The sequence below is a fragment of the Hemiscyllium ocellatum genome, chromosome 34, assembly GCF_020745735.1.
Source record: "Hemiscyllium ocellatum isolate sHemOce1 chromosome 34, sHemOce1.pat.X.cur, whole genome shotgun sequence".
In the NCBI taxonomy this organism is placed as follows: domain Eukaryota; kingdom Metazoa; phylum Chordata; class Chondrichthyes; order Orectolobiformes; family Hemiscylliidae; genus Hemiscyllium; species Hemiscyllium ocellatum.
The window spans coordinates 42,612,549-42,630,637 of record NC_083434.1 but is presented as its reverse complement, the minus strand read 5'-3'; the positions used below and the strand labels follow the sequence as shown (position 1 = coordinate 42,630,637).

The window sequence follows — 18,089 nt, the reverse complement described above, 5'->3', positions numbered from 1 at the left end:
CTTACAACCCCTCTTGAAAAAAACAAAGACAAAATAACCTTGTTAAAGGGGCAGCCTCGTCACAACTCAATTACTTGAAAACCTGGATCAAATCACCCCTAAATCTTCACTGTCCCATTATCGAACAAATCTCACACAGTAATGTGGCACTTCTCACAATTTCCAGATTGAACAAACATCTTACTTGACTCTTTCTGTGTTGTTATTATTTTCCTCAGTCAGGATTGTACCTGGTTAAACCTAAACTGGATTCTAGTTACACAGCACCTGGTGTTTTACAATCATTTTAGAGTAATTAAGATAGTCAATTCTGCAGCTTTATTGTGTAATGGAGCATATTTTTCTGCAATTGGTTGAGAAAAGGGCTTGATGATGAACACATTACTGAGTTCCACAGGCATCTATAATAGTTATATGATGTTATCAGTGAAATCAGATTAGCAATTCAAATTAAGCATCAATGGTATATGCTGCAATTTATATATTTGACATTTAAATTAAAAAAAACTACCGTTTGAAACATCATTCTGTTTATTTTGTTTTGCTCTCTCTCCCATTTTAGAAATTCCCAGAAACCAAGTGAACTTGAAGTTTGATTGAAGACCCAAGTAGTTTACAAATGGAACAAAAAGGTTAGTCAGGGATACACTGTCTACTGACGGGTTGCTGGACAGCAGCCAACAAAACCCAGTTCGACTCTGCAGCCACCAGTTCTGAAATAAGAATGGCGTTGTTGAATTGCTGTGTGCTAATGCTTCTCTGGATCAGCCTGTTGGAGTTCAGCCTGATGTCCCCACTGTCAAACAGGACTGCTAAAGAAGAAGAGGACGGACTGGCAGTGACGCCTGAGGGTGACAAGCTTTCTGTCTTACATCGCTCCAAACGTGGCTGGATGTGGAATCAGTTCTTTTTGCTGGAGGAGTACACTGGGGCTGAGCCACAGTACGTGGGCAAGGTAGGCACCAAGAGATGTTCCTCTTAATCACAAGGCAGAAAGTCTATAGTTTATCAGTGTTTCTGTAGTATGCTCTTGTCATCTGTCGTTCTTATATGCATATAAAGAGCTACACATTAAAAGAGCTGTGTCTATCTCCAGAACTATTAAGAAATAAACCTCAAGTTGAACCCATCCAGTGATTCTTTGCTGATGTCATCAACAGTGATTTCTAACCTTTCAGCTACAAAAGCACAAGCTCAGTATCAAACAAAAATGTAATGGAAGGTACTATCTGTGGGATGGAGGAATATGAGACCCTGCCCATCCAAAGGTTTCTTCATTTACTCATAGGGCATGGGCATCACTGGCTGCGCCAGCATTCATTGCCCGCTCCTGCTTGCACTTGAGAAGGTGGTGGTGAGCTACCTTCTTGAACCACTGAGGTCCATGTGCTGTAGGTAGACCCACAGTCCTATTAGGGAGGGAGTTGCAGGACTTTGACCCAGTGACATAGTTGGAACGGCATTATAGTTCCAAGTCAGGATGGTGGGTGGTTTAGAGGAAATCTTCCAAGCGGTGGTGTTCCCATGTATCTGCTGCCTTGGTTTTTTTTCTAAATGTAAGTGGTTATGGGTGTGGAAGGTGCTGTCGAAGGATCTTTAGTGAATTTCTGCACTATTTCTTATAGTGAGTACTCACCGCTGTGACTGAGCAGTGGTGGTGGAGCGAGTGAATGCTTATGGATGTAGTGCCAATCCAGTAGCAACTGCTTTATCCAGGATGGTGTTGGTGCTGATCATATTGAATGTTTTGGATGTATGACATAAAGTGACTTATAGATAATTTCTAATCAGCCTTTTCAGAGATATATTACTCACCTCTGGTACAGGTGGGACTTGAACCTGAGTCTCCTGACTCAGAGGTAGGGACACTACTACTGCACCACAAGAGACCTGACTTATTAATAAACACCATGGTGATGAGGAACACTTCATTAATACAACATGCGTCACTTCCATTCCCCTTTAACCTCTTTAATAAGAATCTGATTTATTGTTAATCAACAGTTTCCTACATTGTCATCTCCAATTGCTACAGTGATGTTTGCAAATAGACATCATGCACATGACTGTGAATATCTTAATCAAATCAAAATTACAATCAATCTGCCAGTTTCTGACTGTTTCTTCCATCCAGCTGTTTTGCCCTAATTTCTATGACAGTGAGTAGTCTCTTGTCTGAAATTTAACACAAACAGTTTACAACTGATTGGAGAACAATAACTGGAATTGCTGATGGCTTTCCCCAAAATATTCTTCCAAAATCTTGGAATTTATGTCATGAAATAGGTGCGGTTTACTCCCATGAACATCCCATCACAAATTTGAAGGCACACAATACTTTGCTGCCTGTGTTCTATCCCATATCAAATCCCATTCATCACCCAATTTGATTTATTGTAGTCACATGTACCTAAATACAGTGAAAAGTTTTGTTTTGCACAAGCAGATCATTGAAAACAAGGATGCACAGATCATAGGGTGCTTAGACAGACTGACTTAGAAGTGTGGGTGTTGGACTGGGGTGGACAAGGTTAAAAATCTCACAACACCAGGTTATAGTCCAATGGGTTTATTTGGAAGCACTAGCTTTCGAAGCGCCATTCCTTTGTCAGGTGGTTGCCTGATGAAGGGGCAGCGCTCCGAAAGCTGGTGCTTCCAAATTATCCTGTTTGACTATAAGCTGGTATTGTGTGATTTTTAACTTAGACAGAGTAAAGCATACAGGTCATGACTACACAGAAGGTGTACAAAACAAGAGAATAAAATCTGGTACAGAGAGCCCACAAAGAGTCACCTGGTGTCCCCACCATCTTGAACCATTTGCTCACTGACCAATACTGGCTCATGGTTGAGTAACACCTTGTTTTTTAAAATTCTTATCTTTGTTTTCAAATCCCTCTGTAAGTCATTCCTTTCTGCCTCTGTAATCTCCTTCAGTCCCACAGCCTTCCCGGATCATTGCATTTCTCTAATTCTGGTCTAGTAGGTAGCTTCGATTTTAATCACTCCATTTTGTGAGTGCATGCTTTCAGTATTTTGTTGCAAGCTCAGGGTTTCCCTACGTTTCTCTGCCTCTATTCATCCTTTCATACCCTCTTCAAGTTTTCTCGCTACAGCTCTAGGAAATCTGATCAAACATCTCCATACATGGTTGAGTGTCATAATTTGGTTCGTGATGCTCCTGTAAAGTGCCTCAGGATGCATTATTGCATTAAAGGTGCCACAGAAATGCAGGCTGTTACTGTTCAAGACTGTATTCCTGCAGATTGTCAGCTTCCCTTGATTTCTGAAGGGAGCAGCAAGAATTAATTTGTTACCATGAGAAGTAACTAAGGACTTACTGGGCACAGTTTTGCAGGTGAAACCCAATATGTGATATTGGAATTGTTGGCTAGTCATACAGTGTTCCCCCCCAACCCTCACTCCCACCCCCTTCCCTCACCCACCAGGTCTGCCTATCTGTTGACCACAATGAAAAGCAAAGTGGGGAAGAGTGGTCTGAGGAAAGGTCGCTTCACCTGAAACATCAACTCCATCTCTCTTTCTCTCCAGACATGACGCCAAACTTGCTGAGGTTTTGCAGCATTCTCTGTGCTTGATTCAGATTTCCAGCATCTGCAGTATTTGGCCTTTATTTGAATGTGTTAAAAACAGACTGTCTCTCCCTTTTTGAAATTCGTATTGCAGTAGAAACTTTGGCATCTGCTCCAGTGGAAGAATGATGATGTAAAGAGAGACTGCTGGCTGACTGCCACAGTAGTTCATTAGCATTACCAAGAGGTTTCTTGTCCGACTCTTGGTACATTCAAATCAGCCCTCTAGTGATTGTTGGTCTGTTACTTAGAGCCATCCAGAAACAGGGCTTTTGTGTAAAATTCCTCTCTCTGTAATGTCATGAATGGTCCTCCTACCCATCCTCCAGCCCTTCATTCCTAATTGTAATGTAGCTGGGGCAGAGTTCAAAAGGGTTAAGGAAAGTGCCCCCCACCTCCAATACACATATACACGCACATTCAATGCTGTATAGTAGAAAAATGCAACGCTAGATTCCTTGGAGATTTGGTAAAAAAACATCAAGTTTCTTACTGGAAACGCACTGCTTATGATAAAAAAAAATCCCAGCTTAGAGCACAGTCTATTCAAGTTAAATAGTTTCGGAAGCATTTCCTTTCTTAGCTCTATGCAACTCACAGGGTTTGAGTTTAACTTGGCTGACGATAGAAAAGATGACATCAATTCAGCTACCAATGTATAGCTCTGCTGATGTTAATTACAGCTCATGTCATTGTGCCCAAGCAACAAAGCTTAGTGCAGTATGTTGTACCCTTACACTCTCCCCAGCAGCCCCCTGGCTTATGCACGCTTGGTGGAAAGATGGGTACTGGTACGGGAGAGGTGGTCAGCCTCCCTAGCACACTACCAATTAAGGCTGCTGTTATCTTTTTAATCAACTTTTGCAGACATGCTTTGACATTTCTCTGTGACAGGTGAGATTTGAACCCAGGACTTCAGTTGGATCACTATCTCTGTGCCACAAAAGCCGCTCAGTTAAGGCAGTTACTGCCCACTTAAGCTGTTGCTTGTATTAACACAGTGGGAGGGTTCATGTGGCATAGTGGTGTCCCTAATCCTGAGCCAGAAGGTCCAGTTTCAAGTCCTACTTACTCCAGAGGTGTGCCATAACATCTCTGAATAGGTTGATGAAAGAAATATCTTAACTCAGTGGTAAGTGGCTGGGCAAGGACTTATGACATGCAATCCCTGCTATATTTGATCAATGACTTGATTGAGGGGTGCTGCCTAATTCAAAGACACGCAGATTGAGAGACCTGACATTGAGAGGAGAGGGACATGCTGAGAACCATCCCCAATCTTGCTGCCACATTTCGCCCCCCCCACTTCCTTTCCAGCCTGTGCCCGGGCCCCCCATTCCCTTCCCCCCCAAGAAAAGCCTTAACCCAATACTATAGCAGCAACAAAATCCACAGGGTACCAGGAGTGATTAGTCTCCTGTGATTGGGTCTGCCCTTACTCCATGGCTCTGGGTGCATGCAACACCAACAGCAGCCACCCAGCTCTGGTGGCACTGTTAGGTAGAGGTGAGCTGTTCACCTCTGACTGGAAGATTCCCCCCACCTATGTGAAGGGGTTAATGCTCACATTACATTAGCTCCAGCTATTTTATTAGCAGGAGACCAGATGGACGTCTCTTCCCCCCCCAACCTATGTGTAACAGTGATGGTTCTGAAGGGGTTAATGCTCACATTACATCAGCTCCAGTTATTTTACTAACAGGAGACCAGGAGTTAAACCCTTGCTTTCAAAGACAGCAATTGTATCTACTCCATGTCCCAGTAATTATCCTTGTTGAGCAATAGTTGATGATTATTATCACACAATAAACCTTGTTAACTAAAAACAGTGTGGATACCCTAAATGGTGTAACCTCTACCATGAATCACTAGGTAGCACCAAGACAAAGTCCAAGATGAACCGATGACAGCAAGCTACTTCAAACAACGTTCACCCAGTTCCACATACAGGTAGAGATGGCAAATACCATCCTTACACGTCACTCCAGACCCAGAGCAATGTGATTAACTCTTAACTACCCTGAGGGCATTTAGGGATAGGCAATAAATACTGGCCTAGCCAGTGATGCTCAAATCCCATGAATGAATAAAATAAACCCTACAAGGTTCCAATTGTGGCCATCTGGGTAAATGCCAAATAATGAGCAACGGTGATGTTTTAAGCTCCTGGGATGACCCCATTCTTATAGGGTACTTCATCCTAGGAGAAGGTCTGCTGCTCAGCTGTCAGGTACCTGGGTGCGCAAGATATGGTGGGCCTTCCTGAAAAGAGACAATGCTGGGGTCTCACACTCTCCCACCATCTGTCCTTAATGTCCCACAGCACTTCGATACAATTCTGCCCAAAACATAAATTTAGAGAAACTGAAATAGCAATGACAGAAAGAGTTCAATATGAACTCAGTGTTGAATCTGGGAGTTTGTAAGGTGTTTAATTGAAAGATGAGGGGCTAGCGCTCAAACTTTACTTGAGCTTCATTGGAACATTGTGTGAGGCTGGGAACAGAGGTCACAGTGGGAATAGGTTAGAGGCTTAAAATAGCAAGGATCCGGTAGCTGAGAATCATGTTTGTGTTCCACACAGCTTTCACCTAGTCTGCATTTGATCTAAATCTTACATTAGGTTACAATACCATTATTTAGATTTTGAGATTAAGTCCTCACCTTGAGGAGGTAAGTGATCCCAGACTGATGAACAACAGGCAATTATTGGGTAGAATTTCCTTTGGGATCAAGAGTGGGGGTAAAAGATTCCCAATTTTCTGCTGAAATTTCAGTAGGAATTTCAGAGAAATGGTGAGAAAGCCCATGAAAAAAATATTTACAAGGAGACAGACTGCAGAATCCTGAAGTACAGAGGGATCGGAGTGTCCAAGTACATAAACCACAAAGTTAGGTTACAGCTGCAGCAAGTGATGAGGAAAGCAAATGGAAGGTTGTCACTTATTGCAAGAAGAATGAAGTAAACTCAGGTTGCTATGTTGCATTTTTACAGAGCATTGGTGAGGCCACATCTATAGTACTGTGTACAATTTAGATTTCCTAGTGAAGAAAATATGTCAATGCTTCAGAGTCATAGAGTCATAGAGATGTACAGCATGGAAACAGACCCTTCAGTCCAACCTGTCCATGCTGACCAGATATCCCAACCTAATCTAATCCCACCTGCCAGCACCAAGCCCATATCCCTCCAAACCCTTCCTATTCATACACCCATCCAAATGCCTTTTACATGTTGCGATTGTACCAGCCTCCACCACTTCCTTTGGCAGCTCATTCCATACACGTACCATCCTCTGCATATAAAAAGTTGCCCTTTAGTTCTCTTTTATATCTTTCCCCCCTCACCCTAAAACTATGCCCTCTAGTTCTGGATTCTCCCACCCCAGGGAAAAGACTTTGTCTATTTATCCTATCCATGCCCCTCATAATTTTGTAAACCTCTATAAGGTCACCCCTCAGCCTCCAGGGATATCAGCCCCAGCCTGTTCAGCCTCTCGCTATAGCTGAAATCCTCCAACCCTGGCAACATCCTTGTAAATTTTTTCTGAACCCTTTCAAGTTTCACAACATCTTTCCAATAGGAAGAAGACCAGAATTGCACACAATATTCCAACAGTGGCCTAACCAATGTCCTGTACAGCCGCAATATGACCTTTCAATTCCTGTACTCAATACTCTGACCAATAAAGAAAAGCATACCAAACGCCTTCTTCACTATCCTATTTACCTTCGACTCCACTTTCAAGAAGCTATGAACCTGCACTCCAAAATCTCTTTGTTCAGCAACACTCCCCAGGACCTTACTATTAAGTGTATAAGTCCTGCTAAGATTTGCTTTCCCAAAATGCAGCGCCTCGCATTTATCTGAATTAAACTCCATCTGCCACTTCTCAGCCCATTGGACCATCTGATCAAGATCCTGTTGTAATCTGAGGTAACCCTCTTCACTGCGCACTACACCTCCAATTTTGGTGTCATCTGCAAACTTACTAACTATACCGCTTATGCTCACATCCAAATCATTTATATAAATGGTGAAAAGTAGAGGACATGGACCGATCCTTGTGGCACTCCATTAGAAGTGATTCAGAGAATGTTCATATGACTGATACCTGGGAAAATATCTAGTGAGAAAAGTTTGAACAAGCAAGGCTTGTATCTACTGGAATTTCTCAGTATGAGAGCTGATGTTATTTAAACAAATAAGATCCTAAGAAGGATTGACAGGATGGATGCTGAGAGCATGGTTCCCTTAATGGGAGAGATGAGAACCAGGAGTCACTATCTAGAAAGAAAAGATCTCTCATTTACAAAGGAGATGAGGAGGATTTCTTTCCCTTGTTAACTTCTGGAGCTCTGTTTTCCAGAAGACGGGAGAGGCAGGATCTTTGAATAGATTAGATTACTTACAGTGTGGAAACAGGCCCTTCGGCCCAACAGGTCCACACCGACCCGCCGAAGCGAAACCCACCCATACCCCTACATTTACCCCTTACCTAACACTACGGGCAATTTAGCACGGCCAATTCACCTGACCCGCACATCTTTGGACTGTGGGAGGAAACCGGAGCACCCGGAGGAAACCCACGCAGACACGGGGAGAACGTGCAAACTCCACACAGTCAGTCAGCCTGAGTCGGGAATTGAACCCGGGTCTCAGGCGCTGTGAGGCAGCAGTGCTAACCACTGTGCCACCGTGCCGCCCAGGCAGGGATAGATACATTCTCGACTAACAAGGAGAGTGAAAAGATATCGGGGAAACTGGAACTGGGGCCACAAATAGATCAACCATGATCACATTAAATAGCAGAGCAGGCTCAAGAGACCAAATGGTCTACTCCTGCTCCTATATTGTATGGTTGGAGGTTTGTCCTTCATTGGGGATTCTTTTTTACATCAATATTAGCCTCGGGAAAACCTCTGATGAGATTACTGACTGCAATAGCCAAGAAAGAGAGAGAGAGAGGAGATAGGACCTGAAAACTAAGTGGAAACTACCTTTATTTATGGCTTTTGATGGTCATTCAACAAAACCTACTGGAAGGGTGAACGCTTTGGCTACCTGGTGCCTGATAACCGATTAGCCTTTCATTATTTAATGCTTAGTTCAATTGGTTTTGAGTTTCTGCTTTTATTGAAAACAGGAAATTGAACCTAGAATACACTTGAAATTACATTGATGGATCACAGGTCAGCCATTCAATAAAAATGATTGGCAGAACCACAGGAGTAAAATGTTCCTTGAAACAACATAGTCAGGCAACGTCTTCCTTTCAATTAAAAAGCATATCTTGATATATTTAAGTGTGCGAGCCCATTATAGTTTTACTAATAGTGCTGGAAACGGATCTAATACAATAATGTGGCATTTTTAATAAGGTTATCCAGTCCTTCACTTGCAGATAAGCTGATTTATAATCACGGAAAACCACTTTAAAAATCTATATTGAATCAGGTACTACATTCATCGGTGTACCCTCATCAATTTTTTAGTAAATTAAACATTTTTCCAAATGAAAATACTTTTAAAATGTGGCTTGTGCTGCCTGTGCATTTGACGAATAGTGAGATCAACATGGGATCTCTCTGAAAGAATGTATCACTTTAATCACACATCATCTCCCTGGAGATATGGCCCCAATATATAAAGGCCACTTTCACATGGTATATGAGGATGATAGATGCTTCCGTAAGGTTATCTACTGAGGAGTCAGCATTTGCAGGATAGAAGAAGGACGCAAACAGGAAAGAACATACTGTTGATTAGCAGTTCACATTGGTGACAAAGGTTTCACATGGAGATATTAACACACTCTGGCTGGGGCAGAGGTGGGAACATTAGATTAGATTAGATTCCCTACAGTGTGGAAACAGTCCCTTCAGCCCAACCAGTCCACACCGACCCTCTGAAGAGTAACCCACCCAGACCCATTTCCTATCTGACTAATGCAGCTAACACTATGGACAATTCACCTGACTTGCACATCTTTGGACTGTGGGAGGAAAATAGAGCACCCGGAGGAAACCCGCACAGACACTGTGCAAACTCCAAACAGACAGTTGCCCGAGGACTGGAATCAAACCTGGGACCCTGGTACTACGAAGCAGCAGTGCTAACCACTGAGCCACCGTGCCACCCCATTCTGCCTTTCCTGGTTGAATCCTGCTGGCTGTTATTTTGTCGTTTGGCAGTACAGTTCCAAGGTTGTTTTTCTGGAAACAGGCTCTTTGCAAAACAGGAGCTTTGTAGCATCAGTGATAAGCTAACTAGCTTCAAACATCAGCCTGATGGAGAAGCCACTCTGGTTCTCCCACCTGGTGAAGGCAGGTCACATAGTGTCGGCTGGGGAATGAGCATTGCAAAGGCATTTAGAAACCTTCGGGCCAAGGGGCGCAGGAATGTTCTTCCAGAGCCAACAGTGAATGATGCACAAACCCTGAGGTGGCCTACTTAGTTAACAATGGTAAAGGATAAGCCACTAGTGACTCTTAAGAAGAAGAGGAATGCAGCAGGAAGATGCACTTGTGTTAACAACAAGTTCTAGTTTATTGCATAATAGCAATTCAGTACAAGTTCCATTGGCTGGTTAAATATAACTGTCAAGACTATCAGGAGCCAGGGATAAGATATTTGCTCCTATTAGGAGCTAGAGATAACCTTATTGGGTCTCCAGTTTCATGCAGTCACTGATATTAACCCTTTCAGAACCATTTCTGCTTAAAACAGAAATGATTCTTCAATTTGAAAAGCCAGCAAACATTTGCAAACTAAACAAGACACAGTTTCAATTAGTAACATTTCCTCGAGAGTTAATTAAGTCTTTGTTATTTACATTAATATTTAAAATGTCTCCCTCCTTGTATTGTGCTCTTACATATTATACACTACTGAGGGTCAGGTGTTATCTGTCTTTGGCTTGAAATCAGTTCCACAGCCTCTTTACGCAAAACACATGGGGGTTCAGGGCTGGTCCATTTGATTTTGATAAGTGACATTCTGAAGTTTTATTTGAAGTCAAACTGGTGAGATGCGGAAAGACACAGCTGATTCATTACTTCTTAGTTTACAATATCGGTCAAAATCACTCCCAAAAATTTAACCAGGCCTTGGGTAAATTCGAAGACCCAGCTCTATTGTTTTCTAGGGGAAAGAATAGCACATTGGGAATGGTTTAAATGTCAAAGTATTTGAAATTATTGGGGTTATTGTGCATTTATTTAGTTGGAAATATGAAAAACCAGTATTGCTTAGAAATTGCTTCGAATTTCTTAGAAGTTAGGTTCTTGGAGGTTAGGTTAGGAGCTAGCTTCAAGCTCAGAACTATTTCAGATTCAGAGGATCTAGATTTCTGAGTCTGACTGAATTCAGAGTTTAAATTTGCATTTCTTCATATTTTCTGAACTTTACTGCTCAGGTTCTGGTTACAGAATGCAGTGGATTCCCACTCCATACCTCCTGTTCAATGAGTGAAGGTTGTATCAGAGAATTCGAGATGGACAAGTCACAAGCAAAACCTGAACATCTCATTAGGGGAATAAATATGGCATTGTATATCTACCTTCTCAACCCAGTATTTATGCCACGTATCTAATGAATAGTGCCTAAATAATTTACAAATTCTATTTGAATGCTCTAAAGGTGAAGAATGGTTTAATAGTCCCCTGGCAGCCATGTGAGAAAGACTTTTAAATTTCGACAGAGGCATGTGGCTACCACTTTGGGAATGGTTTAAATGTCAAAGAATTTAAAATTATTAGAGTTGTTACCCATTTAGTGGTGATTCAAGGGTAACTCGGGATATCGATTAAAAACAGTTTCTGCATTTCTCTATAAAATGCAGATGCTATTAAGGACATGTTGAAATCAATACCAGGGATTACAACATCAATATGTCACCATTACAAACACAGCCGCTTGAAATTACACCACAGGCGTCTGTGGAATTGCATTGCTTTGTAATAACTTTTGTATTGCTGTTTAGAACCCACTATTATCTAATGCTTTATCTTATGCTGAAAAAATGGAAGTAAGTGTGCATAAGATGTGCACAATGCTGCGCTGTGAGACATCCATTTACTGAAGCAGGGAGCAAGAATCTGTCTGTCCTCCATAATTGTTTGTTTGTGATTTATGGCTAAATATAAGGTCCAGTCGGCTCTCTCTGCTTCCTGAATAACTGCCTGTACAGGAGAAAACCACCCCTTAAATATATGATACATAGAATGTCAAAAGCTCTCTATTATCACTGGAGTATGCTCATGTTCATTGTTAAAGGGAATATCGTTTACAACAATGTCACAAATGTTGGCATATTTACACAGCGCATTGTGATGCAGCAGAGTGGTGTGGACTGCTAGAAATAAATATATCATTGGTCTCACTGAGTAAATTTTGCTTCTACAGATGTGTGAAGGGACCAACAAGGGAAAATAAAAAAAGAATCTCATGAGAAATAATATCCAAGAGTATCTTTGAAACACCTTTAGAGATTATGGAATAAGGTATCAGTCAGTTATTATCTTCACTAAGTGGATGAGATGAAGTGGTGTATGGAAGAAAATGTAATATGCAGCAAGGATATGTGTGGCATTAGGATCAGGGTTAGGTTCTGGTACAGGTGGAAGTTTATGAAGGTGAGGAAGCCAGCTGGAAGAGTCCTGGATGGTTGAGTTCAGACTGTTTCAGTGATGGAGGACCTGAGTTCAGCTGATGTTAGAACAAAAGGGGCATAGTGATGGAGGGGGTTAAAGGTGAATAATATATCTGTCACTTTTAAGGCAAAATTGAAGAGAATTTATTTTCTCTGAGATTCAATAGACAATGGAATTCTTTCCTCTGGAAAAGAGTGGACCTGGGTCTTTGAATTTAGGCTTGGTTAAGGATTTTTGATGAATAAAGGAATCCAGGGTTGTGGTTGAAAACAGGAAAGTGAAATTGAGAGCGCGACCAGGTCAACCAGGGACCGTCAAATTGTCAATGGTCTCTTAAATCCAATCTTCCTATTTCTTCCATTTCTGTATTATTATGGGTTCTTAAGCTCAGCAAAGTGTCATGGAAGGCTTGAGCATTCTAATTTTTCTAAGACTGGCCATGGATGAGGTGGTGTACATTGTAAAAGGAGCTGAGGCATCAGCAAATGCTGATAGCATTGATCTTCTTAATGGTGCAGGCAGCGTTAAAACAAACTACACTGTGGTGTGAACCGGAAGCAGACTTCGTGTACCACATTTTAAGGCACATATATCCTGATGCCTGCTTCCCAGTTGGATAGAAGATGCATTCTGTTTGTCCTGAAATACAGCAGATGCACATTTCCAATCAGAACTTTGTGGCCCCTCACACTGCCGCCCGTCACAGAACCACCTCTTTCCTGGACCTTGGAAGACTGTGTAACATCAAGTTGGTGCTGCTGCTTGCCCCATTTAACTCCCCCGTGGGAGTCGACATATTGGCCACCTTGTAATGTTTGAAACTGCAATCAAAAATGGGCAGTCATTCCAGTAAATTGCAGCATTCCACATCTGATGTAGAGATTGAATTGCTTTAGATGTCTTTGTTTCTTGGTCAACGATGACCAAAAGAAACCAAAATTAAACTGTTTCTTGGTAAAGTTTTGTCTTCCTTATTCTTTCATGGGAGATGGGTGTTAATAACAAGACATTTGGTACCTGAACAAAAGCAAATTACTGCGGATGCTGGAACCAAAGAAGAGAAAATGCTGGAAAATCTCAGCAAGTCTGGCAGCATCTGTAAGGAGAGAAAAGAACTGACGTTTCGGGTCTAACTGACCCTTTGTCAAAGCTTTAACAAAGGGTCAGTTAGACTCGAAACGTCAGATCTTTTCTCTCCTTACAGTTGCTCCAGACTTGCTGAGATTTGTTACCTGTTGTTAATTTGCCCTTCAAATTTATGGCTTGCTTGACCATTTCAGAGGGCAGTTAAGATCTCACCACTTTGCTGTGGCTCTGGGGTCACCTGGAGACTGGACGAGGTAAGATTGATGGATTTCCTTCCTTAAAGGACATTGGTGACTCAGATGGGGTCTTTTAACAACAATTGCTGATGGGTTAATGGTCACCATCACTAAGACAAAGTAGTCGAGGGAATGCATTCGGTACTGACGTTAAGAAAACCTCTGCAACAGGAAATAAAAGTGAATTTCTGAAGGAATGGCTTCAATTATTTAGCATAGGAACAGGAGGAGGCCATTCAACCCCTAGAGCTTATCCCACCATTCAATGAGGCCATGGATGATCTGTAGCCTAACTCCATATACCTGCCTTTGGCCCAAATCCCCTAATAACTTTGCTCACCAAAAAAAACTATCTCCAATTTAAAATTTTAAAATTCACAAGGGTTGTGAACAAATGACACTCATAAAATAGATTAGAATTTATTTAGCTCTAAATACAGCATAAAATATTAAAATAGCCAATCAGGACTTTCAGTCATAGAATCAGAGATGTACAGCACGGAAACAGACCCTTCAGTCCAACTAGTCCATGCCAACCAGATACCCCAACTTAATCTTATTCCATTTGCCAGCACTTGGCCCATATCCCTCTAAACCCTTCCTATTTCATATACCCATCCAGATGCCTTTTAAGTGTTGTAATTGTACCAGCCTTCACCACTTCCTCTGGCAGTTCAGTCTACACAGCTTTAATACATTGTCTGAGCTGAGATGTCACCTTTTGTTATAAAAACTTAAATTATCTTGAGAAGGTGATTTAAAATAAGTTCTGGAATTTATATATTAATGAACCGAAACCTGCAACCCATTCTAAAAGATGAAAAACTTAACCATCCATGTTTGTTCAATATATCACAGTATGACACTGTAATCCTTTGCTATAAATTCTGTATCTTATGATCTTATACTCCGCAACCATCTGATGAAGGAGCAGCACTCCAAGAGCTAGTGCTTCCAAACAAACCTGTTGGACTTTAACCTGGTGTTGTGCAATTTTTAAGTTTGCCCACCACTGTCCAACACTGACTCCTCCACTATAAGGACGTCAGTAAGATGTTTAGCAAGATTCCTCATGGGAAAATGTTAACAAGGTTAGATCTCATGGAATACAGGGAGAACTAGCCATTTGGATACAGAACTGGTTCAAAGGTAGAAGGCAGAGGTTGGTGGTGAAGGGTTGCTTTTCAGACTGGAGGCCTGTGAACAGTAGTGTGTCACAAGGATCAGTGCTGCATCCACTGCTTTTCATCGTTAATATAAATACTTTTGATGTGAATATAATTTTCAGATGACACCAAATTTGGTAGTGTACTGGACAGTGAAGAAGGTTACCTCAGCATACAACGGAATCTTGATCAGATGGGCCAGTGGGGTGAGGAGAGGCAGATGGAGCTTAATTAGATAAATACGAGTTGCTGCATTTTGGAAAAGCAAATCAGAGCAGGACTTATACACTTCATGTTAAGTTACTGGGGAGTGTTGCTGAATAAAGAGACTTTGGAATGCAGGTTCATTGTTCCTTGAAAGTAGAGTCACAGATTAATAGGATAGTGAAGAAGGTGTTTGGTATGCTTTCCTTTACTGGTCAGAGTATGGAGTACAGGAGTTGGGAGGTCATTGTGTGGCTGTACAGGACATTGGTTAGGCCACTTGTGGAATACTGCATTCAATTCTGTCCTCCTTCCTATTGCAAGGATGTTGTGAAACTTGAAAGGGTTCAGAAAAGATTTACAAGGATGTTGCCAGGGTTGGAGGATTTGAGTTATAGGGAGAGGCTGAATAGGCTGGGGCTGTTTTCTCTGGAGTGTCGACCGCTGAGAGGTGACTCTTTAGAGTTTTATACAGTCATGAGGAGCTTGATAGAATAGATTGACAAGGTCTTTTCCCAGGTGGGAACTGGAAGGCATAGGTTTAAGGTGAGACGGGAAAGATATAAAAGAGACCTCCAAGGGCACTTTTTCACACAGAGCATGGTACATGTATGGGATGAGCTGCCTGAGGAAGTGGGGGTGGCTGTACAATTACAGCATTTATAGGGGATCTGGATGGGTATATGAATAAGAAGGGTTTAGAGAGATATGGGCCAAATGTTGGCAAATGGGACTAGATTAGGTTAGGATATCTGGTTGGCATGGACGAGTTGGATCGAAGGGCCGGTTTCCGTGCTATACATCTCTATGACTCTCTGACTAGCAGCTTGTGGTTGGAATTGAGTTCTGCCACCAGATCTCCTTTCTGTACTAATTCCTATCTTATTAGAATTGTTAGTGAATAAACCACAGTGGTTGTTAAAAGAAGAAGCACTTGTTTTACTAATAGGATAGAGTTTATTACAGGATAGCAATAGGTACAAGTACAATAGGTTACATGTGTGATTTAGACAAAACTACAAAGACTATCGAGAGCAAAAGATGCCACATCTGTCTCCATTGTGAACTCATACTGGACTGCTTATCATTCAATGAGACATTATCAGATTGCAAAGAGCCTTAATACAGCTTCAACATTAATTCTTTCAGAACCATTACCTTAGAAAACACCTCCTCCCAAGCTTTTCTCTCCATAGTGTACCTTCAGGTATGTAACTGTTTTAGTCTGGAGTCTGGATTACTGGCCCAGTGACATTACCACCATGCCATCTCCTCTCCAACAACCTCACCTTCTGAGATGGTAATCTAAACTCTCTTTTTGTCTCTAGTGGTGAAAAATAACAGATAGCAATAATGTAAGATTGATGTTGAAACATAAATCCACTGGTTCCTACTTGTTGCTATGATCTGGTGGGGACCGGTGGCTATCTCTGCTCAGGTCTGTCAGTAGCACAAACTTCAGAATTGGCTATGAGGTCCTCAATGTCATTTGAGATCCTTGGTGACAATCCCAATGTTTGGGCCTCTAGCTCTGCACTCAGTAATTCTCAAAAGTCCCAGATGTATCTCTTTGTTAACATATAACAAACTGGAATGACCAATTGATCATTGAACCTCAGCAAGTCATCTATAATGGTGAAGTGCTGTCAACGCCCAAAGTAGGTCATGCATAGCCAATCCTTCAGGTCTTTTTTCTTGGTAACTTTTGACACTGTACCAACACTACACATTCCCAGTCCATTTTTAATTTGTTGCTTTCAGATATGATTGAACTTGTATTGTTGGCCATTCTCGCACAGTGGTTTCAGTATATGAGTCAATTTCCCCAACATATTGCCAATCAGACATAAAGCTGTGGGCAGTCACTCTAGAGAATGCATTCATATTGTTTGTAGTTTCCCCAGCATATGTATGACCTCACAAATCATACCACATAGTTGGAATCCTTGTACTTATAAAGACATCTTTGCCAATTCTTACTTAATAGGAAGCCCAATAGTTTATGCAGTGTGAGAACTTTCTGTTCAAGACTATAGTCTGAAAACCTCTTGCAAAACCATGTGACTGAGAAAGCTTCCTTCTTCATAAATATGTCACATGCATCCGTGTCAGACAATACTCACACTGTGTAATACCTTGTTTTCTCACACCTCTCCAATTGTTCCTGAATGAGCACTGCTCCTAAACTGTAGTAGAACCATTCCCAGCTATGGTGGCTGGAAAGGATGCATTGCAATGGGCCAGGACATCTTTGGATGACATTGCATGTTCCTGATCTGGATTCTAGCCCCATTCTTACACCTTCCTGAATAAGGCTTCATCGGGGCAAAAAATTTAATCAACTAGTTTGCCAAGTCTAGAAATCATTGCGAGTCATGAACTAATTTTAGAGAAGAAAATTTCTTAACGGCCGTAATTTTTTTGTGGGTTTGGTCTTATGCTATGTTGGTCAATGATGTGTACCAAGATGTGAACATATTTGTAAAGTATTTGTACTTTTTGAGTGTTAACCCTCCAAACTCTAAACTTTTGAAAGTTGCATGAACGCTCTGGTCATGTTCTTCACCTTTCTGTCCATATATCAGTATAACATCCATGTGACAAAGGTGTCCTCTGAACCTTACAATTTATAACACAAAAGTAGAAATTACTGGAGGAACTCAGCAGGTGTGGCAACATCTATAGAGAGAGAAACAGATTCAACATTTTGAGTCCAGTGACCCTTCTTCAGAACTGATGAAAATATTCCTAATGACCTCTCCAGTTCAAAACATTAACTCTGTTTCTCTCTCTCTACAGATGCTGTCAGAGCTGCTGAGTTTCTCCAGCGCTTTCTGTTTTTGCTTCAGATTTCCAGCATCTGCTGTTCTCTGGTTTATCCAGATATGGTCTGCTGGAAAATCCCTGGAGCTTAGGTGATTACAAAAGTCAATAGATTGAAGCAAAATCTCCCAATGGAGTAAAAATGCAGTGAGCAGCTTTAATTACACATGCACTGTTCCAGCTCTTGATTTTAAATTCTTTGAGAGAAACACATATTTACTAACTAAAGAGTGAAGGTCCCTGATATTGAATGATATAAGCATTCTCTACTATCTAACACCATTATGTTGTGGTGTTGTGCATGCTATAGTTTAATTTTGGGATTT

General features: G+C 41.5%; 1 protein-coding gene across 1 annotated transcript in view; it reads left to right on the top strand.

The window, feature by feature from the left end:
* Positions 1–724: 724 nt before the first annotated feature.
* The window catches only part of LOC132832169 (cadherin-6-like), a 179,702-nt gene continuing 162,337 nt past the window's right edge, over positions 725–18,089 (top strand). Inside the window, exon 1 of the mRNA XM_060849919.1 lies at positions 725–955. Within this exon, the coding sequence (XP_060705902.1) occupies positions 725–955 (231 nt within the window). The remainder of the gene's footprint in view (positions 956–18,089) is intronic.